Source organism: Globicephala melas, chromosome 16 (genome assembly GCF_963455315.2).
Source record: "Globicephala melas chromosome 16, mGloMel1.2, whole genome shotgun sequence".
Taxonomy (NCBI): Eukaryota; Metazoa; Chordata; class Mammalia; order Artiodactyla; family Delphinidae; genus Globicephala; species Globicephala melas.
The window spans coordinates 28,979,692-29,004,897 of record NC_083329.1 but is presented as its reverse complement, the minus strand read 5'-3'; the positions used below and the strand labels follow the sequence as shown (position 1 = coordinate 29,004,897).

The following is a 25,206-nucleotide window of genomic DNA, read 5'->3' as shown; positions in this document are numbered from 1 at the left end:
CTTGTATATTCTTGTTTTCTAGACTTTTCTAAGGTATGATTTTTGGGGGCATAAATATGTATGTTTTCAAATGTTAACTCAGTTTGTTCTCAATACTTCTACTGTGTTCTTACAAGCTATTTTTTTTTTTTTTTCGGTACGCAGGCCTCTCACTGTTGTGGCCTCTCCCGTTGTGGAGCACAGGCTCCGGACACGCAGGCTCAGCGGCCATGGCTTACGGGGCCCAGCAGCTCTGCGGCATGTGGGATCTTCCTGGACTGGGGCACGAATCCGTGTCCCCTGCATCGGTAGGCGGACTCTCAACCACTGAGCCACCAGGGAAGCCCCAAGCTATTTTTATTATACCTGCTATGTGTGTAACCTTAAAATCATCCAATAAGTTATTTTGAAATTCTAATGTTTTTCTTATGCCTATATGAAAGAAAGAACATTTTGTTGTCTTATTTTGCAAGTAACATTTTAAAATTATTCTGAAGGATTTTCTAAATTTAAAATCTAGAAAAATCTTCAAAATAATTTTAAATTTAGGAAAGCATATTATAGAGTAGCTTATCATACTGCATTGGCTAGAAAGGTACACAAGGTAGCTAAAGGAGCGATAGAGGCTTCTACAGTTGACGTTGCTGAATGCCTGCTGGATGAAAAGTCAGTAAAAGTTACTAAAAGAAATCACCCCAGGACCATTTTCCAACAATACATTAACTCGTTAAAGATTTAGCTGAAAACATGAAGACAAAGTTAATATCTCCAGATATTAATATCTTGATAAATCTACAGACACAGCTTTTTTTTGTATCCATCCAACATAAACACCAACTAACCACCGATAAAGATCTTCTTTTATGTGAATAGCAGTAAAATACACTTCGTGTATTGGTACTAAACACAAATGCTTGGCACTAAATACAAATGGTGATGAAATACATGAAGTGTTAAATAATTTATTTGACTCTCATGGTTTCTTTTGGAAAAACTATTTGACATTTGGACTGATGGTACCAAAGCAACAGTGGGCAAAAGAGCTTAACACAAATCAAGGCAGGAACGTCAAACTGTGCTGGTGGTCATGTCACATACTTGCAATAAAACAAAAATGTCAGTTTTACTTAATAATTCCCTTGATAAAGTAATAAAAATTATAAATTTAATTAAAATTTAACCCGAGTACACATTTTAAAAATATTCTACATGACTAAATGAGAAATATACATAAAAGGTGTCACTTCCACAGCCAAGTACGATGATGGTTGTCTCGAGGATAAACAATTACATGATTGTTTGATTTGCAAACTAAATTGCTCATTTTTTTCATGAGCAAAATTTTTACTTGAAAGAATGACCGACAGACAAATTATGGTTATTCAGACTTGGGTATTTGGAAGACATTTTTCTCAAAAATGAACAAAATAAGCCTGTCACTTCAAGGATAACAACTGATAGAACTTGTTGCTGATTATAAACTTTTATCTGTTAAGTGAAAATTAGAATTTTAGAATATTTGTATCTGCTACCATGCGGTTGTCAGCTTCCCAAAACTTAAAAGACTTTTTCTGATTAGGTCAGGGGTGATATTAATAAATGTGCTTTTTTGATGTTTCATAATAAAATGTATCAACATTTGGAAGATCTGTATAACTCACAACTCAATAAAACAATATTTTCCAAATGATCAATGCATGATGTTAAAATCATGCATGGGTAAAAGATACATTCAAAATGCAAAACCAAAAAAGTGAATGCATCAGAGTATGAAAAGTTCATAGATATGGCTTCATAGTCCATATTGCAACTAACCTTTAGGAAGCTATCACTTGTTGAATTTTGGTGTAGTATCTGAGAAGAACAGCCACAATAAACTGAAAAAGACTATTTAAATACTCCTCCCTTTTTAAGCTACATATCTCCGTGAGGGCAAATTGTCTTCATATTTTTAAACCAAAACAATATGTTGCCACAAAACATAGAAGATATAAGAATCCACACATCTTCCATTAAGCTAGGTGTTAAAGAGATTTTCAAGAATATAAAATAACGCCACTCTTCTCACTAACCTTATTTTTTGGAAAATATAGTTATTTTATAAAAATACATTACTTGTGGTAAAATGTAATGAATTTATTATTTTAAAATAAATGTTTTTAAAATTTCTGTTTTAATTCTAATACAGTAGGTATCTATAAATATGATCCACTACCCTACATAGTTGAGAAACTGTCCCATTTCTAAGAGAGCAGAGCATTGGAGGTTGAGCTAGAGTCAGGGTCACCAAACAGCTGAGGTGGGGGCAACCACACTGAAAACAACAGGATTAAGTGAAAGACTACATACTAAACAATGAGATATCCAGCTCCTTTCTTAGATATGAGGATGCTAGCAGATTTATACTTCCAAGTTGGCAGAAGAGAGAATTCTTCTCTGGAAAAACTAAATTGCACATAAGAAAAGACCAACAGATATGGACAGTTAGGAATCCCCTAATGTAATAACCCAGGCAGATCACCCTACATAGACCCTCAACTAGTTGAGAAGAAATGTCCATGAGGAAAAAAAACATCCAATCAGTTTTTCGTGCCTCTCTCTTAAATAGGAATAGAGATCTAACCATCATTTGACATTTGAGGAAGATCTTTAATATGAAAGAAAAAAAATAAAGAAGGAAATGGGGGGAGGAGGGAAGAACATAGAGGGAAAAAAGTTTAATGAAGAAATCATAAGAAAAGTATTGGAGAAGATAGAAAGGAAAGGAAGGGAGGAAGGAAAACGGAGGGAGAGAAAGAGGGTGAGAAGAGAAAATAAGAAAAGAAACAAAATAAACAAACACAACTAAAATTGATATCTTCAGAGAGAAAAATGATCCAGAAACAAGAAAAGAAGCCATAAAAAGGAAGCTTTGAAAAATAGTTTTTGGAAATTAGAAATATGATAACAGAAATGAAAATTTCAACAGAAAACTTAGATTATTAAGGAGATTTAGCAGAAAACAGAAGAAAAAAACAAGGGAGAGAAAAATATATAAAAATTAGACTACTGTTTGAGGAGTTCTGATATCTGACTAATGGAAGTTCCAGAGAGAGAGAGAGAGAGAGAGAGCACAAAAAAGAAGAAAATCATCAGAGAAAAAAATTTCCCTAAACTGAAGGGTATGAGTTTCAGATTGAGAGGGTCCACCACATACCTAGTAAACAGAATAAAAAGAGAGTCACACAAAGGATCACTGAGGACAAAAAGAAGATTTTACAAGTACCAACAGAGAAAAAACAGGGCAAATAAAAGGAATGGAAATTTAAAAGGATCAGATTTCTCAACAGTTAAAAGAAAAGCTAGAATAAAATGGAGCCAAAGCATCAAAATCCACGGGAAATCTGTATGCATCCAAAATATAAATCAAATTCTAATACAAGGTCTCAACAAGTTTACCTCTCATTTATCTTTTCTCAGGAAGTTCTTGGAAAAAAAAAGTTCCACCAAAATGAGGGAGTAAACTTCATAAAAAGGCATGGATCCAACAAATAAGAGAGCCAAAAGGAATCCCTAGGACGATGGTGAAGGGAGATCCCAGGACAACAGCTGTGCAGGAAGCACGGAGATCAATTAGTCCAGATGGGACCAGAGGAGAGACTGCTCCAGGAGAACACCTCCAAGGACAAGATGAAACTGATGGCTACCTGGAGTGTTTGCACAAAGAGAGAGATCTGCTCCTCTGGTACAGAATTTAGGCATGACTTAGGGAAAGACTAATAAGAAATTAAGCAAATGAAAAAGAGTTATTAACTGCAGGGAAAACAAAAAGTTGTGGAAGAAAGAAAATGTAATCATTGCACACACATTCTCTTCTGTGAGTCATATTTACATAGGAATAAAAATATGAGCATTGAACTCTGATCTAACCAATACTTAAGATATAAAATATTGGAGGATGGGGAAATGTAAGTATGTTTAAGTGTGTGATGAGTTAGGGAGGTATGAGAGCTAAATTCTTATCTTCCATAGTAGGAAATTAATAGATAATATTTAAATTGGAAAAAAATTTAAAATACCATCAGATTGTTATTTAGAAATATGGAAACAAATATAACAAGTGGCTAAAATTGTGATGATTGCTTCTGGGGAGGGGGAATTGGAGTTGGGAAGGGTGGAGCTGGGTATTGATGGTTTCTATTATAAACAAAAATAAGGATGTAATAAGGATGCAATAAATACATCCTTATTACAGAAAAATTGGAAACTATAGAAAAGTAAAGATGACCATAAAAGCATCCCTATACTCCTTACATCTAAAGGTTAATACTATTAACCTATTAGTAACTTTTCTTTGAGTTTCTGTGCATTTTTATATTATTGAGGTATGAATTGTATATTTTATTTGATTCACTTAAAAGCATTTTCTTATTTATTTTTCATAACTATTTTCACAACAGTATATTATTTAATATTATATAATATATTTAGGTGTAACAATTTAGGCTTTTTTCCTATATCTTATTATGAAAAATTTCAAACAGAAGCAGATGGAAAGAATTGTAGAGTGAAAAAAATATATTCACCACCTAGGTTCTACCATTAACATTTTGCTACATTTGCTTCATCACACATTTATCAATCTATCTATCCCTCTATCCATCCATTGATTCATTTTATGTTTTGAGGCATTTCAAATAAGTTGCAGACTTCAGTATAGTTCATCCTAAACACTTCATCAATCATACTATTAACCAGAGTTCTTTAATAGAGTTCTCTAATATCTGTTATGGTTCTTTTTCTTAAGTAAATTTTACATACAATGATCTGTACAAAATTTAAATGTATCATTTGATGAATTTTGACAAAAGCATACAAAATCCTGTGTAACCCAAATCCCTATCAAAGTGTAGAACATTACAATTACCTCAGAAAATTCCCTCTTGTGCCTTTCACTCTCGATCCATGTCTCTACCCCCTACACCTACAGAGGCAATTTTCTAATTTTCACAATCTATTCTAGAACCTCATATAATTGGAAAAACACAAATATGCTGTTTTATATAAGGCTTTTTTTGCACTTAGCATAATGATTTTGAGATTCATTTATGTTGTGAAGTGCATCAGTACTTTGTTTTTTGATCTTGCTGAGTATCATTCCTTTATACAACTATACAACAGTTTGTTTAATCCATTCTCTTGCTGATGGACACCTGGGCTGTTTCTAGTTTTTACCTATCATTAATAAAACTGCTATGACCATTCTTATAAAAGTGTTTGTGTGACATGTTTTTATTTTTTTTGGGTAAATACCTTGTGATGGAATTGCTCTGTCATAGAATAGGTTTATTTTATTTATATAAGAAATTGCCAGATACTCCAAAATGAACCAGATATACTATAATGATATCAAGAATTTTTAATGTGTCATTTTTTATTTTCTATTATTTTTGCGGTATGCAGTCCTCTCACTGTTGTGGCCTCTCCCGTTGCGGAGCACAGGCTCCGGATGCGCAGGCTCAGCGGCCATGGCTCACGGGCCCAGCCGCTCCGCGGCATGTGGGATCTTCCCGGACTGGGGCACGAACCCGCGTCTCCTGCATCGGCAGGCGGACTCTCAACCACTGTGCCACCAGGGGAGCCCTAATGTGTCATTTTGATGTTATATTTTCAAGGAATTTGTCCATTTCAATTGTCAAATTTGTTGGTATAAAGTTGTTCATAATGTTCCCTTATTATACTTTTAATATCTATGTGACCTATAGTGAGAATCACTTTTTTATTCATGATAGTGGCAATTTCTGTTTTTTCTTTCGCATTCGCTCTTTCTCTCTCTCCCTCTATCTTTCAATCTCTCTCTCTAAGTTTTCAAATTTGTTCACCTATTCAAAGAGATACTTCTGGCTTTGTAAAATTTCTCTACTGCTTGTCTATTTTATGTTTTATTGCTTTCTGCTTTTACCTTTGTAATTTTCTTTATTTTACTTGGTTTGAGTTTAGTTTGTTCTTTTTCTAGCTTCTTAAGATAGAAACTAAAAAAGGTCATTGATACCAATGTTTCTTCTTTTCTAATATAAGCATATTGGAATATAGATTTCCCTCTAAGCTCTGTTTTTTCTGAATTCCACCAATTTTGATAAAATATATCATCATACTCATTTCAAAATATTTCTTACTTTCCCTCATGATTTCTTCTTTGATCCACAGATTATTTCAAAGTGTGTTATTTAATTTCAAAATATTTAGGTATTTTATAGATATTTTTCTTACTGATATCTAACTTAATTTCTTTGTCATCAAAACAGACACATGAAAAGATGCTCAACATTGCTAATTATTAGAGAAATGCAAATTAAAACTACAATGAGGTATTACCTCACACCGGTAAGAATGGCCATCATCAAAAAGTCTATAAACAATAAATGCTGGAGAGGGTGTGGAGAAAAGGGAATCCTCCTACACTGTTGGTGGGAATGTAAATTGGTGCAACCACTATGGAAAACAGTATGGAAGTTCCTTAAAAAACTAAAAATAGAGCTACCATATGACCCAGCAATCCCACTCCTGGGCATATATCCAGAAAAGACGAACACTCTAATTTGAAAAGATACATGCACCCCAATGTTCATAGCAGCAACTATTTACAATAGCCAAGACATGGAAGCAACCTAAATGTCCATCAACAGATGAATGATAAAGCAGATGTGGTATATACATAGATACACAATGGACTATTACTCACCCATGAAAAGAATGAAATATTGTCATTTGCAGCAACATGGGTGGACCTAGAGATTATCATACTGAGTAAAGTAAGTCAGACAAAGACAAATATTATATGCTATCACTTATATGTGGAATCTAAAAGATAATACAAATGAATTTATTTACAAAACAGAAACAGTCTCACAGACATAGGAAACAAACTTATGGTTGCCAAAGGGGAAAGGGGGAGGGATAAATTAGAAGTATGGGATTAACAGATATACACCACTGTATATAAAATAGATAAGCAACAAAGATTTACTGTATAGCACAGGGAACTATATTCAACATCTTGTAGTAACCTGTAATGGAAAATAATCTGAAAAAAAATATATATATATATAACTGAATCACTTTGCTGTACACCTGAAACTAACACAATATTGCAAATCAACTATATTTCAATTAAAAAATTCTGTATGATTTCAATCCTTTCAAATTTATTGAGACTTGTTTTATAGCTGAGCATATATGATCTATCTTGATGAATGGGCACTGGAAAAGAATGTATGTTCAACTCAGCCTACAACTGTCAATTAGGTCAAGCTGATTGATAGTGTTATTCAAATCTTCTATATCCTTTCTGTTTTTAATCTAGTTGTCCTATTAATTACTGAAAGAGACGCTTTTAAATCTCCAACTATGAAAGTAGATTTATCTATTTTTCCATCTTTTGTTCTTTTAGTTTTTTCTTTGGGTATTTTTTCTTTGGGTACTTTGAATCTCTGTTATTATGTATTGTTTCTATAGTTTTCTATTGCTTCTTTAAAAGATTATCACAAACAGTGGCTTAAAAAAATCCAAATTTATTATCTTATTGTTCTGTATGTTAGAAATTAACATGGATCTCACTGGGTTAAAATCAAAGTATTAGGAGGGCTGTATTCCTTCTGGAAGTGCTAGAGAAGAATCCATGTCCTTGACTTTTCCAGCTTCTAGAGACTGCCCTTATTCCTTCACTCATGACCCCTTTCTTCCACCTTCAAATCCAACAATAGTGGGTCAAATCCTTCTCACATCACATCACTCTGACTTCCTCTTCTGTAGTTAAATCTTCCCATGCCTCCTCTTTTCTGACTCCCTCTTCCACTCTAATGGTTACATTGGGTCCATCTGGATAATCCAAGATAACCTCCATACTTTAGGTCAGCAACCTTAGTTCTATCCACAACCTTAATTCTAGGAATACAATTTCACAGTCTTCTTAAATATTGTATTACTTCACATTAAAAAAACTTGGAACAGTATAACTCCATTTACAGCCTCCTCCCTTCATCATCCTTTGTGGTATTACTGCCGTATATTTTTACAACTCTGTATGTTATAAACCCCATAATACAATGTTATATATTTGTATTAGAGTCAGGTTTTTTTAAAGAAATTAAGAGAAAAAATATATTTATCTATAAATTTACACTTTCCAAAGCATTTCATTATTTTCTGAGATCCAACTTTCCTTCTGATGTTACTTCTGTCTGAAGAACTTCCTTTAGTATTTCTTGTAGCACAGGTCTGCTGGCTTTCACTTACCCAAAACATCTTTATTTCACTTTCATTTTAAAAGAATATTTTTCTGAATAGAGAATTCTGGTTTGACTTTTTCTTCTTTAGCACTTTAAAGATGCAGTTCCATTGTCTTCTGTTATCCATTTTTTCTGATGTCAAGTTAGCCATCATTTGTGTCTTTGCTCTCTATGTAAAGTGTCATTTTTATCTGAATGCTTTGAAGATTTTTCTCCATCCTTTTGTTCTCAACAGTTTAAATATTATGTCCAGGTGTGATTTTCCTTGTATTTTTCCTTCTTAGGGCTTGCCTAGCTTCTTGGTTCTAAAAGTTAATGTTTTTCACTAAATTTGAGAGAAGTTCAGCTTTGGTTTCTTTTTTTAAAAAAATATTTATTTATTAACATATTAATTAATTAATTTTGGCTGTGCCAGGACTGTTGCGACATGTGGGATCTTTAGTTGCGGCATGCGGTCTCCTTAGTTGCAGCATATGGACTTCTTAGTTGCAGCATGCAGACTCTTAGTTGCAGCATGCGGACTTCTTAGTTGCAGCATGCAGACTCTTAGTTGCAGCATGCAAACTCTTTGTTGTGGCATGCATGTGGGATCTAGTTCCCCAAGCAGTAATCGAACCTGGGCCCCCTGCATTGGGAGTGCGGAGCCTTAGCCACCAGGGAAGTCCCCAGATTTGGTTTCTTAAAAAAGTTTTCTGCCTCATTCTCTCTCTCGTCCTCTGGATTCTAATTGCACAGATGTTACTTGATATTGGCAATGAGGTTTGCTGAACCTTTGACAATTTTCTTCCCAATATTTTTTCTCTGTTCTTTAACTGTATAATTTCAAATGATCTGTAGGCAAGTTCACTAACCCTTTCTTCTGTACTTTCCAATCTCTTAGTAAGCCCATCCAGTGAGTCTTTCATTTCAGTTATTTATTTAGTTATTTATTTTGGTCGCACCGCATGGCTTGTGGGATCTTAGTTCCCCAACCAGAGATCGAACCTGTGCCCCTTGCATTGGAAGCATGGAGTCCTAACCACTGGACAACCACGGAATTCCCATCATTTCAGTTTTCTATTTTTTCTTTAATAATTTCATTTGGTTCTGTTTTATAGATATATATATATATAAAGTTTCCATGTCACTGCTGATATTTCCCTATATGTTCACTCAATATGGACATTTTCCCTTAACTATTTGAATATCTGTACAATAGCTTCTTTAAAATCCTTGTCAGCTAATCCTATTATCTGGGTCATCTCAGAGTTTCAAGTCATAGATCATTCTCTTGGCCATGGGCCACATTTTTCTGTTTCTTTGCATGTCTAGTAATTTTTTAAATTGTATACTGGAAAGTGTGGTTGATACGTTGTAGAGACAGAAGAGTGTTGGTCTGGGATCTAGCAGGCAGTTGGATGAACGTCTGGTCATCTTGTTCTTGTAGCAGCTGCAGTTCAGACTTCGTTAGGGTGAGTCTGTTGTGGTTACACATTAGATTTAAGGCAAATCCTTAGTCCTGGGACATAGACTTTACTCCTGAGGCATGTCTTTTAGTTTTCACTGGAAAGCACAAGGTGTTTATCAAGCCCCTCAATTTGTGAGATTCAAATTACAATCTCTGTCCCTCATGTGACAGACAGCAGCTGAAATTGCTGTTCAAATTTTTCAGGCTTCCAGCTGTTGTTTTCTCCCAGGCTCCTTGAAGTCTCCCTTAAATATGCACAGTTCAGGGATCAGGCAAAGATCTGAAAGGAAGTTTATATGCATATTTGGTGTTTTGCCCCATAACTCCATCTTTCTGAGATTTCCACCTTCTGACTTTTTTTTTCCGACACCTCAAATCAATATGATCATGTATTTCTTTTGAGTTTAAAGCCACCTCATACTGTATGGATTCTTAAGTAACCACAGATCTCACCAGTGCCATTCACTTCTTTCAGGAATTGAATAACTTCCTCTAGCTTTTGCTGCCTTTTGATCACTCTTTGTGTGTGTGTGTGTGTGTGTGTGTGTGTGTGTATTTAATTATTGTCCAGATTTATCATTGATATCTGATACAAGCTATTCCACCATTCCTGTAATTGGAACTTCATCTCACTAACTCTTTCTGGGTTTTCTGCATGGGTTGGAGGGAAGAACCAATCATCAAGTCGTGTATCTTGGTCCTGAAAATCCAAGAGCATGAAAGTCCAAATCAAAATAGTCTAACTATATAGATTTATTTATTTATGACTTCAGACTCAGAGTTCTGGTTGTTCAAGCTCCAAGCTCAATATCCTAGTATTGAATTGATTCTTTTGGCTAGATGTATACCGACAAATTCTATTCTCCTTTTTTTTTTTTTCCTGACAGTGACTCTTGATTTCCTTTACATTATTAAGAAATTTTCACCTCAGCATTTCTCAGGGTTAGAGAAACATGGCATTTGGCTTTAATTTTCACTGAGTCCTCCTGGCCAAGATTTCTTGGAATTGTTCCATGACTATTCCAAGTCTTGACTGAAAATTATGGCTGTAAGGAATAAATGGTAGAGTCCAGGTGCTACTTGTTGTCCCCAAATGAGTGCTGATCCTGGAGCCAAAAGAAACACAACCCCATGCCTGCTTTGGGGGTATTTTTAGAGTAGTTACAAACAGATGATATTTATCTTGAGAGATGGCCAATATTTTTTTAAATAGCTAATAAACAAACTGTATTTACAAAAATGTATTTCTCCTTTATAAAAAGAAAAAATACTGTGCTCACTTCACTGCATTTGTACTATGGAGAGTGCTTGAGTAGGGGAAAAAAACTTTCTCTGATCCCTCCCTGTCAGCCATGATAACTGAGCAATGCTTACATTCTTACCAACTAATTTTTGTACACTGATCTCATTACTCCTCTTTATAAACACTATAAATTCTCCAGTCTCTTGTCTTTATGCTACATTATCCAGATAGCTTTTGGTGAGGACACTGAAGAGGATTTGAATTACACCAATAGAATGTAATATTTCCAGTATAGGATCATTGTCTTGTTACCAAAGCCGTAACAGTTAAGAGAAGCCCATGGAGTGAGACAGAACCAACTTCAAGTCCAAAATCTGCCACTTGCTGTGTAATCTTTGGATTTTATACACCTTCCTCTAAGTTGTAGAAAAATATAGATAAAAACAGTCCTGACCTCATTTGGTTGTTCTGAGGATCAGATATAGTAAGACACATAAAGGTTCCTGCCACATTGTTATTATTATCATTGGCGTTATTTTCCCCCCAGTAAATGCCCAATTAACAGTTGCCTAAATAAGCACTTGTTGAACTGAATAAGTGCTATGCTGGTAAAAGAGAAAACACACAAATTACAAAAACAAGTATAAAAAATAGTAATTGTAAGTTATGGTAAGTGCTATGGAAAAACGAGCTAAGAAAGACAATTAAATAGGGGGTCTACTTTAGATAGGATCATCAGGGAAGGCCTCTTGAAGGAGGTGACGTGTAAGCTGAATCTTAAGAGATGAGAAGGAGTAAGCTACACAAAATATGAAGATAACAGCATTCCAGGCAGAGGGAATGGCACATACAAGGTTCTTGAGGCAGACACGCATGTGAACCCTCTACAAACTGAAAGTCCTCACCAGTGTGTTGGGACAGAATGAGTAAGGGCAGGGTGGCATCAGATAAGAGCAGAGGCCAAACACAAAGAGCCTTATAGGCCAGAGTAGAGAGTGTGGCTTGTGGTCTACATGCAAAGGGAAGGCACTGAGGGCTTTTTGTTTTTTGTTTTTGTTTGTTTGTTTGTTTGCGGTATGCGGGCCTCTCACTGTTGTGGCCTCTCCCGCTGCGGAGCACAGGCTCCGGACACACAGGCCCAGCGGCCACGGCTCACGGGCCCAGCCGCTCCACGGCATGTGGGATCTTCCCGGACCGGGGCACGAACCCGTGTCCCTTGCATCGGCAGGCGGACTCCCAACCACTGCGCCACCAGGGAAGCCCTGCACTGAGGGGTTTTAAGCAAGGGAATGACAAGATCCTCAGACCCACTCAATCCATGACTCACAACAACAAACTGAAGGAGGATAAGAATTTCAGGAAATATTTGGAACTTGTTGTTTACAGAAACTAAGAGTATAAATGCAGAATAAAATATTTTTCATTATGATTAAAGTTACTGATTGCCAACAATTAATTTTGGAATTAGTTTTAACTTTTTTCTTGGAGCACGGAAGATAGTTTATTAAATTTCAGTTATAACTTCATGACAACTACTTATCTTTCATTTCACAGCATCTGATAATAAGTAAGAGCAAAAATGGTGAATACCTACTGTTGCCAGGTAACTGCATCCACTGTGTTTCCTGCCACCTTCATGAATCTGTAGGAAACAGAAAGAACAAAGATATTGCAACTTAAAGTAAACCATATCCCCAGGGTTAAAATAAAATAAGCTGAGACAGAGATCAGGCCAAACCTTGGGCAACTATGCTTTCTGAGAGGGCCCACAGCGATGGCCTATCCATAGGTATTGGAAGTTAAAAGGTACAGAAGGTGAAAGTAATCACACTTTCAGCTCTCCACACATCCTTTACCATCTGGAAATCAAGACCCCAAGACAGCATTATACCTACATCTGTCTTTCCAATCCCATGCCTGATGGCTCCCACATCACCTTCCCTGTGATCAAAACTTATCTGTCGCATTTCCTATTCTCTAAGGATTCTGAGATCTACTAGTAGACAAACGATAACATTTTCCAAGGATGACAACACAACATATGCCTTTGAAAAACCTCAGGCTTCTCCTTCTATAGAGAGCATGGGAAAACCCAATTTATTTATATAAGTATATAAGTATGAAGCACTAACAAATATGCCCTAGTGATGGGCTACCACAGCTGTCTAAGTGTAGAAACCTAAGCACCACATAGAGAAATTTAACCATTTCTGGAGCAGCTAAGTAGAGAACCGAGTGTCTCGATCAGGATGCTCAGCTCAAAACAGAAACCAGACCTGTTTCCCTGCAAAGCACTCAGCAAAGTCTTGCTAGCAATTTGCCACCCTCCTGTGCCCCTTGGGGTTCCACCAGAAACATAGTGACAGGAGAGAGCACCCAAGGCCACACAGATTCCATAAGGTATCATGAACTGCAGGTCTGTGAATAACTCAATTATAGACCTGCCTCCTTTTAGCCATCCACATGTTCTGAGGCCATGTGCTGTCATGGCTCGTGTTACTATTTGAGAGAGTTACCACTCAGACATAGGAAATCAAAAGAAACATCTCAGTTCCTTCAGATCTTACTTTCAATTCTCTTTCCTGAGACCCTGGAAGGGAACTTTTCCTCAGGCAGAAACAATCTTCCATCAGTACTTCATAAACAAAGAATTTGTCCACTGAGAAGGGAGAAGGACGGTATTTTGTCAAGAATGCCTTACCCCTGCCCTACTCCAGCCTAACCTTGCCAGGAGGACACATGGGCAAAGGGCGTGCTTGCGCTGCCCAGACAGAGGCTCTGTTTTGCCCTGATGGTGGAAGAGGACTGAGTCTCTGCAGGACTGGGTGAAAGAAGGAGAAGGGATACCAGGACTACTGGTTTAGTAGCAGCGTGATGTTCATAAAAGAAGATGAAGAGGATGGAGCGTAGGGAGACAAAGAGGAGGGGAAGGAGAAGGGGGAGGGAGAGGGGAAGGGGAAAGAACAGGAGCGGGAGGCAGCTTGGCTCTTGCCTGTATGGTCTTTGCTCTTTTTGTCTAGTACCACTCGGCAGTCCAGGAGCAAGAACGTGGGAAATGGAGCATAGGGTTGACTGAGGAATGAAAGTGGTCTGCTGAGCAGGACCAAAACATAAATGGGGATTGGAGGGAATATAACATTTACTGAATACCTATTTAGTACCAGGTATTCACATGTATTTCCTTCATATAATTCTCAAAATTGCTTTGCTTGGTGAGGTGGATATTATTAATCACATTATACAGGTTACTAACGTCCCTACTGCTAGAGAAGTAGTATTTCCAGCACCCTAACCAGCTCATTTTTATGGGATCATGCCACTCCTCCTAGCAGTACTTCTTAGGAAGCAGGACATAGGAACTCTCTGCTTTTGGAGCCCATGGATTTCTCTTTCCCTTCTCCTCTCCTTTCTCCAGCCCAGAAAAATCTCTTGACTCTGGGAGGGTAGCTCCACTCTCCTCACCATTTCTAGCCCTATGCCCAGGATTCTTCCTTTAAAATTCAAAAGCTGGAAAAGCTGTGCATTCTCTTCTCCATCCTGTCAGGTGCCACCCCTGAGTCAATAAGCACACAACCAGCTATCTGCTTGAATAGACAGGAGAAAAATGGAAAAGTCCAGGGAGAAAGAAAACAGATTAGGATCCAAAATACTATACCTGCCACAGAAGCACTCTAAGCTGTGGAAACCTGATGGCAATCTTAGAAGTAGGATAACCCAAAAATTAAGAGGGGGAAACGAAATTTTGTACCCCCTCCCCAGGATATTTTAAAAATTAGAAAACCTAGGCAAACTTAGATACAAGTGTCATATATATATATATATATATATATATATATATATATATATATATATATATATATATATTTACATGGGCTTTACTCCTCCAAAATTATTTCTAAAATCTCTGAAAAGTAAAACTGCCTCCATTTACATATAAAAATAACCATAATAAAAATTACAATGACATTTAGAGTGCTTTCTTATAAAATGTTTTTCAGCTTCTTATGTACATAATTTCACATAACGCTCAAAACAGCCCTGGCAGACAGATATTTCTAATTTATAGTGGAGGTTGGTAAGTCTCATAGAGGTTCTGTGACTTGTTTGAATTCATAGAGTAGTGCAGACTACACTCAGGTTTTCTGATTCCAAACCCTATGTTGCCTTCAAGCTGTTTACACTGAGGACAAGAATTATTAAAATGCAAAAAAATAAGTTGAATTTTTGCCTTGAGAAAACACTACCTTATTTTTTAGAAAAAGAATAAAAGGCCTCAGCACCTTCTTTGCTTGTGGCTTCCTCTCACAGACTTGAGCATTTCAGTGTTATTTGTAAGACTAGGTGCTGGAGCAGGTGTCGAAAGGTGACTGACTCAGGGCCTCTGCTATAAGACAATCACAGTAAAGCCAAGAAGACAGACACTGAGACAAATTAGTCTCTTTGTGTTGCATTACTGGTGCAAACTAACTGCTGTGGGAGATCAGTCAAGGGAGTAGCTAGCTCTACCTTCTATGATGTTAGAAGAGGGATAAGCATTGAGTAAAGCTTCACGTCTCACAAGAGGTTGAATCTAGCATTGAAAGAAGGGTAAGATTTTGCCATGAAGAGCAGGCCAGGCATAGAGCAGCTTGAGCAAAGCATGACAGAGTCAAGGTGAGTGTTTTCTCAGGAGTCCAGGATATCTGGATATCAGGGAAGAGGTAAGGGAGTGGTAGGAAGTCAGCCTGGTCAGATAACTAGTTGCTAGCCTGGTCAGATAACTAGTTGCTAGCCTGTGATGCTAACACATCTGGCCTTTATTCCTTAACATCTCGGTACAAGTCGAGGTCTTATTTATCTTTGTATGATTAGCACCCAACACAATATTGTAAAATACAGCTAGCTCCTCCTGCATGTTGGATTTATCCTGTGCTTAAGCAAGTGAGGGTGTGTCAGGATCAGACTTGAGTTTTAGGAAGATCACTCTGGCTATGGTAAAGGTGAAAGGTAGTGCGGTGTGGACATAATGGAGGGAGATGACTGCAGAGTGATGGGAGGCTTTGAAATGTGGGAACGAAAAAAGACACAGTTGAAAAAAACACTGTTGGAGCACTCAAGAGGACTCGGTAGGTGAGTTTAAGTGAGGAAGCGGTGTAAGAGAGAACCCCAAAGTTTTAACTGTGGTAATGCCATTGCCTAAGATGGGCAGTCCAGGAATAGACTTTAATGCTGGTGTTGGTGAATGTACTCCAATCCTTCTGAAAATGCCTCAAAGAACTTGAAGTAAATAGTCATTGATGATAACAGTTACACATTCACAAGAAAATTAGGAGGAAAAAATAATCATCAATGCCCTGCCTGGCTAAAAGGCTCTGGACAGGCAATTAAGAACACATCTAATTTGGTGTCTTAGAAGCTGGAAACTTGTTATGTATGATACTATAATCTGGAGATCCTCATATGCATTGAATAGTTTGTTCTGCTACAGGTTGATAATTAAGTCTTTAAATAACCTTCCATTATCAAAAGTTACATTATAAAAAGAATGGGAAAACTAGAGTTAGGAACATTTAAAGTAATGCTAATGTTTTCTCCCCACACCCCTCCCCCACCTGCAAAGAAAATCTATAATATCTATAATTAAATATGAAATATACTGGACCCATATATAGAATATTATATAGTTTACAGGGAAATATTTTTAAATTGAATATAGGAAAAGACCTACCATGATCCTGGATAGGAAAATCAATTTATTCTTCCTAACCTAATTTATGGGTTCAATGAAATTCTAATAAAAAAATCCCATCAGATATTTTTGAAACTTTGCAAAATCATTCTAACATTCATCTGAAAGAAGCCAAGAATGTTCTGAAAAAACTGTAATACTGAAAAGACATTTATCTGATTTACCATATATTAAAATATACCATAAAACCTGCAATTATTAAAACATTCCTAGGCATTAGTCAGGAGATCTTAGTAAAGAGATCAGGAATTAGTAAGGATATCTATGGAACAGAAGAGATTTTTTACAAAAATTTATACATAAGAATTTATTACATGGAAAAGAATTTAGTATGTGAAAAACTGAGGCATGTTTTTAATAGTGCTATGTGATTTGTAGCTATTTGGGAAAACAGTAAAGTCAGATCCTTACCTAAAGTCTTATTTTGTAAAAGAAATCAAAATAGTAAAATATACTTTCATTTCATTTTAATATTTTAAAAAATTTGTCAATCACTATTTAATATGTTTAGACCAATGATATTATTATCTTAACTTTAGTAGCATATTTAAGCAGTAGAAAAGTTGTTTTAGCTAACTTGATGGGAAAAAATTATTAAATATATGTTCATATGAAAACTGTTGTAAACTACATTCTTCCTTTTTCCCTCTTGGCAAAATGATGAGAACAACTTCAAACATATGGAAGCATTTCTACACTTATTCTGATGAGGAAGAATCTAATTCAGGAATAATGTTAAACAAAATATGCATTTCCAAATACTACCAGAATGACTAAACATACCTTTGTTTTTTTGAGAAGTGTATAAAACTCATTTAAAATGGAGCCAATGTTCTGTTTTCAGAAGTCTTTGAATGATTGAAAAAAAAAAACTAGAAAAACAAAAACAAGTGACAGAAATAACACATAAAGGAAACTGATTAGACAAAACTCCATGGAATAGACATTATAGCCGGTGAATTTGGTGAATTCTCCCCAGCCCCATTATCCCTCTCTGAACACTAGGGCTCTCTGTATCTACCGTGTATCTATATCATTTCCATACTCTGTTTTTATATCTATATTGGCACTGCGGAGGACAACAAGTCCAAAAAGATTATAATTTTCTTTGTTCAAATCTAACATTGATGGATTCTTCTGCTCCTTAGTTTTGCCTGTTTCTCAGAAACTGGCCCAAACCACATAAATGAATAACTTCCACACAGCTGCAGAATGCTCAGCAACAGTAATATTAGAGGTGGAATAACATGCACACAGACTAGTGCTGTCAGGAGTGAAATACCATTGGGAAAGTGAAATTCTGTTTAGGGTCCAGTATTATCCAAGCGTTTTCAACCATCCACCTCCATTCTAATCCCTAGATTTAGGTCTATGAACGAACAAGTAAAAGATGACCCAGGATGTGAATAATGACAAAAAGGAAAGATCTTGGTTTTCCAAGGTTGGATGTCTCCATACCTGAATTATGAAGACAGAAATCTTGGAAGATTATTTCAGAGAATAGAAGATGTCTGTCCTCATGCTGACATCCAGTCACTCAAAAAAGGATAAGAGAGGGAAGGGGCAAGGACCTGTACCTAAGAAAATTGGCCAGTGCCAGGCAGACGTTTCAGTACTGGGGAATCTTTCCCACTGGAGCAAATATGCTGCTATGGAAAAGAACAAAATATCCCCTTTCATTGTGAGAGTTCCTTTCCTCCCCCAAGGGACCCCAAATCTGGGAGAATTTCTTTCCTTTGTTATCCACCTGCACATATGAAGTATCTGCAATGTTGTGGAGCTTTCTCTCCCAGTGCATATCACAGCTCTCTCTTATAATAAGGCACATCTTTATTCATGGTCTTTGGAGTTTGATTTCTGCTTCTGGACCACACAGTGCAACCCTGAAAACTGGTTTCTGAATTTTGCCCCCAGGAAAGAGGATAAATCCTTCATGGGGAACTAGATGTCCAAATGACTACAAACTTCAGTAAGAGTGTGGCAGCCTGATCCTTCTTTTCCTTGTCCACAAGGAGAATCTTTGGTTATGTAACTAACATGAATAAGATGTGACAGCCATTCTACACAAAAGCTAGGAAAAACTTGTGAGGAAATTATTCATTTTGAGTTACAGCAAACCAGGCATCTTCTATTTGGTCCAAAGTCACTTACATTTCCATGGCTAATTATATATTAAGCTATACTAGGTTAACTATATATTAAGCTCTAGAAGAAATAAAATATTGATCTCTTTCTTCCCCACCCTCTCTCTCTCTTTACTCTCTCCATTTCTCTTTCTCCTTCCATTCCTCCCTTCAAGTCTCCCTTCTTCTCTCCCTCCCTCCTTCCCTTCCTTTTTCTCTCCCCACCCATATTTATATATAATATTACACTTGCAGCAGGCTGATAAATAGCATGGCTATATGTTCATTGACTTTAATGGCTAGTGCAGCTCTCTATTTAGGCTTCTCTTCTAGCTTATAATTCCCTTAATTTGATAGATTTATAGAGTTTTTAACATACAAGGACTTCTTGAGAGGGGTGAGACTCTCTACAGAATCTCTCTTGCCAATAAAAGTTACACCCATGAGGCTTAATTTAAGAAGGATCTTAATGAAGAAAGGAAAAAATAAGTTAGCTACCACTTACTGATTGACAGGCACTTGGTAAGCAGTTTACATAATGTACAATCTTATAAGGTAGGTATTATTACTTTCATTTTATAGATGAAGAAATTGTGCTCAAGATCACCCAACTAATAAGTTGCAGAGCTAAGAATCAAATCCATTTCTGACTTTAAATCCCTTGCTTTAACCATGCAGAGATGGCAAATTTGTGATATGTGCTCCCTTTTTCTGAACCCATGGTAGACCTTGGTAATAGATCTCAATACTCTTTCCCTAATCTCAGAATTGGCCTAAGAATCCTTCTCAAGATACGGTGCCAGGCACTATTACCTGGAACTGGCCCCCAAAATGAAGGCTATTTCATGCTGCTAATGGGGACTTGGGAGGAGGGAGGCTATAGAACAATGTCTGGAATAAAATGGAGGCAGATGTGAGACAATAATACAGAAAGGACAAAATAGGTTTGCTTGATTAGAATGAAGACAAATAGCAGGGGGTGAGGGATGGTGAAAGATGTTGAAACAGATCTGGAAGGCTATGGCTGGAGCTGGAAGGTGCTGGTTAGGGGAATATTATGACAGACATGTCTCGACAGTCTAAAATGCTGCTGGATTCAGGCAAAGAAGGCTATAACTGACCTGATATGATTTGTCCTGGCTGTGGAGCCAGGTGGGAAGGAGGAAAAATGCATCAAGATATCGTGAAGAATTTCACACAGAAAAGCAGACTTTCCAAAAGCTCAAGTCCCGGTATGAAGCTGAGTCTATGAGAGTGAAAACTATGGAACTAAGGTGAAGAGTATTATATATTTTTTCCAGTATGCTAGACCACATGGCTTCACTCAAAGATGAAAATTCAGGAAAACAGCACCACAGAGTAGAAAGAGCATGGGCCTAGGAGTCAGATAGATACTTGATTTCAGACCTGGCTCCACAACATATTAGCCATGTGACCCTGGGTAAGTTGTTTAACCTCCCTGAATGTTTTCAAATGGAGAGAGCCTACTTCCCAAAGGCATTGTGAAGATGAACAAGATAACATACATGAAGAAACAAGGGTACTGCCAGGCACACTGCTGGCATCCCATAAACGTGAGCTTGGTAAATAACTTAGCGTTTGTGTACCTCCATTCCTTAATCTGTAAAATAAGATAATAAGACCTGCTCTGTCTATATTATAGGGCAGTAGTTCTCATACTTTGCTCCTTCAGTGAGAGAATGGTTAAACAAAATGTAGTCTACCCACACCATGGAACATTACCAGCAATGAAAAGGAGCAAACTATAGACACATGCAGCAACCTGGTTGAATCTCCAGGGAATTATGCTGAGTGGACAATCTAACCCTAAAAGGTTGCATATTATATTATTCCATTTATGTAACATTTTTGAAATGACAAAATTATAGAAATAGAGAACAGATTAGTGGTTGGCCAGAGTTTTAAGTAAAGAGCGAGAATGAGAAGGATGAAAGAGTGACATGAGATACCCCTGTGGTGATGGAAATGGTCTGTATCTTCACTGTATCAATGCCAATGTCCTAGTGGTGATATTGTCCTATAGTGTCACAAGATGTCACTGTTGGGAGAAACTGGATAAAGGGGACTCGGGACCTCTCTGTACTATATCTCATGCTGCATTTTAAAGAAGCTCTCCAGGTGCTTCCATTGAGGGAGGACCATGGGCCACACCTTTTACAGATTGTGATCTCAGCAGCACTTGTTAGGGTAGGTCATTCTTGGAGGAAAAGTAGGGTTCTTAGGGAAGGTAGAATGGGAAGGGAGGAAAGGAATGGAAAAAAAGAAAGTGAGGAAGATATTTCCCAAGACCATATGTGTCAAACCTAAATCTATGTCCCAGGACACCCATCTCCTTCTCCAATGTTCTAACCCCCATCTGACTTCTCTGACAACAGAAGAAGAGAGAAACATCCTTCATCGTAATAGCCATAACTGATATCCCTGGGGCTTGGGTCAGGAATTAGGCTGTTTCTCTAATCAAGAAAGAAGTCCTGTCCAGGAAAAAAAAGAAAAAAAAGCAAGTTTAGAAGTAAGCAGTCATTAGCATAATTCTCAGTTAGGGAGCAGACCTTTACAGTAGCCCATGCTTCCTTGTTAATTAGCACTGAACAGCTGCTGGGAGGCCCTGCCTCTCTCTACAGGCAGAGAAGGAAACTCTCTTCTTATAAACTGAGAGGAATAAATTGTTCTCACCTCCTGTAGTTTAAGTCATATACTCTTTCACAGGTGAAATAAAACGTAACAATTATTAGGAATAACACTGTGATGATTTCTCTGTGCACCAAACTGTCCCCAGCTGTGCAATTTCCCACTCCAAACAAGAATGTGGTGTAAGCAGGTTTGTAGGCAGAAGCTGTGATCACCCTCATTATAATGCAGTTACTTTAGCTAATCTTTCTAGTTTTCAATCTCATTCAGTTCTCTGAACTGCTTAGAAGGCTACATTGAGCCATAGGCAAAAAGTCAGAAAAACAACCCTGCCTTTTCAATTTGAAATTCACTTGTCCTTAACAATTGTAGCCGACATTTCTTTAGGTGTGGATTGTGCCAGGAACTACACTTAGCACTTTCAATTCATTATCTCATTTAACTTCACAACAAGCCTAAGAAATAGATAATTTCATTAGCCTCATTTTACCAATGAGGTTTTAGAGAGATTAAATAATTCAAGGTGACCTAGCTAGAAGCTGATCTGGGTCTCATCTAGTTCTAAAGTGTATGCTCTTTACATTCCTGCTATTTCCACCCTTGCCCCCAATCCTGCTATATTGACTTACTACAGTAGAACACAGAAGGCTGTTGATTTAATACGTCTTTATGGAGGAAGTGACCCACGAGGTTAAAAATGCCCAGGGCCCTCAAAAGTCGTGATGAGAGCCTGTGTATAGGAACATAGTGAACTTTCCATCCTTACCCATACCGCTTTCACTGTTTGTCTATGCTTTGAGTACCAGTGGAGTCTATAAATCAGCATTAGGTACTTAGTAGAAGTTTTGGTAATTAGAACTAAAGATAGAAATTCTGGATATAAAAAGGCAATTTTTCTGTTTCTGTTTTGTAGATCATTGAGCACACAGCATACGTAATGTGGTCTGCTGTGATGGAAAAGACCATTATTTCCTTCCTAATTCTCCTGCTTTTATCTTTTTTGCCCAAATTGGAATGCTTACCATAGCTCTCTGGGCCACCATGGGAGTTAAAGGTCCTGTCTAGCTTTCTGTTCTAACCTAGGTTCAGGTTAGAATATGCCACTAGCAGCTCGGTAAAATATGAGTATAACTTCCATTCTTCATTCAGCAAATTGGAGCACGCACCGTGTGCTAGGCTTTTTGCCAGCACTGAATATATATTAGTAAATACAACAGACAACTTCCTGCTCTCATGGAGTTTATGATCTATAAGCAAAAAATAAACAGTAAATATGCAGTTATAACTTGTGATAAATGCCATAAAGAGAACTAACAGAGTGCGCTGACAGAGAATCATTTAGCTAGGCTATTCAAGAAAGAACTCTGATGGGTGAGGAGAAACCAGCCATGTGGCAAGCTGAGAGGACACTCTAGGTAGAAAGAAAAGCATGTGTTGTGCAACCCCTGCTCCCCACCAAAAAAAAAAAAAAAAAAAGAGAGAGAAACTTAGCACATAGTGAGGCCTGAGTGAAGTAAGGAAAAGAGAAATCTGGAGAAGATAAGAATGAAGAGCTGGGCAGCAGCCAGACTGCTCATTGTAGAGCCTTGCTGGATGTGGTAAGGAGATTAAATTTTATTCTAAGAGCAATGAAAAGTCATTAAAGAGTCTTTAGCAAATGACTGACATCATGTGAATTATGTCTGTAAAAGATTTTCTGGCAGCTGAGTGGTGAATAGACTGGAGAGGACAAGAATGGAACCAAATAGACCAGTAATGGGGCTATTGAAATGGTCCAAGTCCTGAGTTCTCCAAATTGTAATTCTTTTGTTATTGTTTGCTCTATGGCCATATCTCACCTAAAGCAGGGCTCATATTCCAAGTCAGTGATGTCCAAACATGTTAGCGGAACACGAGTCCCTCAAGATACTCTTGGAAAATAAGACTACGGTCAAATAAATTTTTTAAATTCTGCATGCTAAATCCCCTTCTTGGAGATTCAGAATGTAAACTAATGTAATAAAGATGCTGGGAAGTGTTTCAGTACGTTTGTATATCCCAGTATTTCTCAAACTTACTTGACTATGGAAGCTTTTACTTTTTTCCGCCTCCACATAACGTTGTTATCCTGCAGAACTGATATTTTCCAGAGCACATTTAAGGAAATGCTGCCATAATTCATTCTAACCAAGGGTTAACTCCATGTGCGTGGTTTACTGGGCCTCCTCTTCTCCACATCTCAATTTATTATTTCAATGGCTTAGACAATATTTTCCAACTCCATACATATTATGAGAGGATATCAGCCGTGTGGGTCATATTTCTTCTCTCCATTTTTACCACCTATTTTCTGTCAACTGTCCCCTTAATTTTACATTGTAAAGGTTGATAAGGTTTTCATTCTTTCTGTAACCATAATTTTCTTCCTTGTTTCTGGATCTGGATATCCTATGAGACAGCTGCTGGGGATACTGAACTGATCTTTTATACCAGTAAGATTTCATCCCCAATTTTTTGTCTCTGTCCAACACTCTGTGTATGGGAGATTTCCTTGATTTTATCTTATAATTCTTTTATTGGACTCAACTGCATTTTGGAGATAAAATTTAATACCATATAATTCCCTCATTAACTGTACAGTTCAATATTTTTTATTATATTTACAAATTTGTGCAACTATCAACATAATCTAATTTTAGAATATTTAATTTCAAAAAGAAGCCCCATTCCCATGAGCAGTCACTCTCCATTTCCCTGAAAACTTCACCAGTCTAGGCAACCCAATCTGCTTTTTGTCTCTATAGATTTGCCTATTCTGGACATTTCATATAAAGGAAACCATACACTGTGTGGGCTTTTGTGACTGGCTTCTTTCAGTTAGCATGATGATTTCAAGGTTCATCTCTGACAACATGTGTTGGTACTTCAGTGCTCTTTATTTTCAAGTAATATTCCATTGTATAGATTTACTGAATTTTATTTATCCATTCATTGGTTGATGGACATTTGGGTTATTTCTACTTTTTGGCTATTATGAATGATGCCACAATAAATAATTGTGTACAAGTTTTGTGTGGACATATGTTTTCATTTCTCTTGGGTATATACCTAGAAGTGGAATTGCTAAGTCATATGGTAACTCTATGTTTAACCTTTCAAGTAATTGCCAGTCTGTTTTCCAAAGTAGTTGCACCATATTATATGCCCACCAGCAGTGTATGAGTGTTCCAATTTCTCCACGTCCTCTCCAACATTTGCTTTTATATGTCTGTTTGATTGTAGCCATCCTAGTGGATGTAAAGTGGTATCTCACTGTGATTTTGATTTGCACATTCCTAGTGACTAATGATGTGGAACATCTATTCATGTACTTAGTGGCCATTTGTATGTATTCTTTGGAGAAATGCCTATTCAAATCCCTTTTGGTCATTTTTAAACAGGTTGTCATATTACTGTTGAGTTGTAAGAATTTATATGTGTGTGTGTGTATATATATATATATATTCTGTGTATAAATTCCTTATCAGCTGTATGACTTGCAAATATTTTCTCCTATTTTGTGTGTCTGTTCACCTTCTTGATGGTATCATTTGATACACAAAAGTTCTTAATTTTTATGAGGTCCAGCTAATCAGTGTTTTCTTTTATCACTTATGCTTTCAGTGTTGTATCTAAGAAATCATTACCTTACATTTATTGGGCTTAATTTCAGCAATTATATATTTTGTTTTTAAAAATATTTTTTGCTCTGTATACAAAATACAGTATATATAAATACAGTATCTTACTAT

At 36.9% G+C, this 25,206-nt stretch overlaps 1 protein-coding gene across 2 annotated transcripts in view; it reads right to left on the bottom strand.

Annotated features, from left to right (window-relative positions):
• HPSE2 (heparanase 2 (inactive)) overlaps positions 1 to 25,206 on the bottom strand; it is a 587,685-nt gene that overhangs the window by 217,674 nt on the left and 344,805 nt on the right. For both annotated transcript variants that reach the window (XM_030865297.2, XM_030865300.2), the window contains one exon: positions 12,531 to 12,578. In XM_030865297.2, the coding sequence (XP_030721157.1) occupies positions 12,531 to 12,578 (48 nt within the window). The remainder of the gene's footprint in view (positions 1 to 12,530; positions 12,579 to 25,206) is intronic.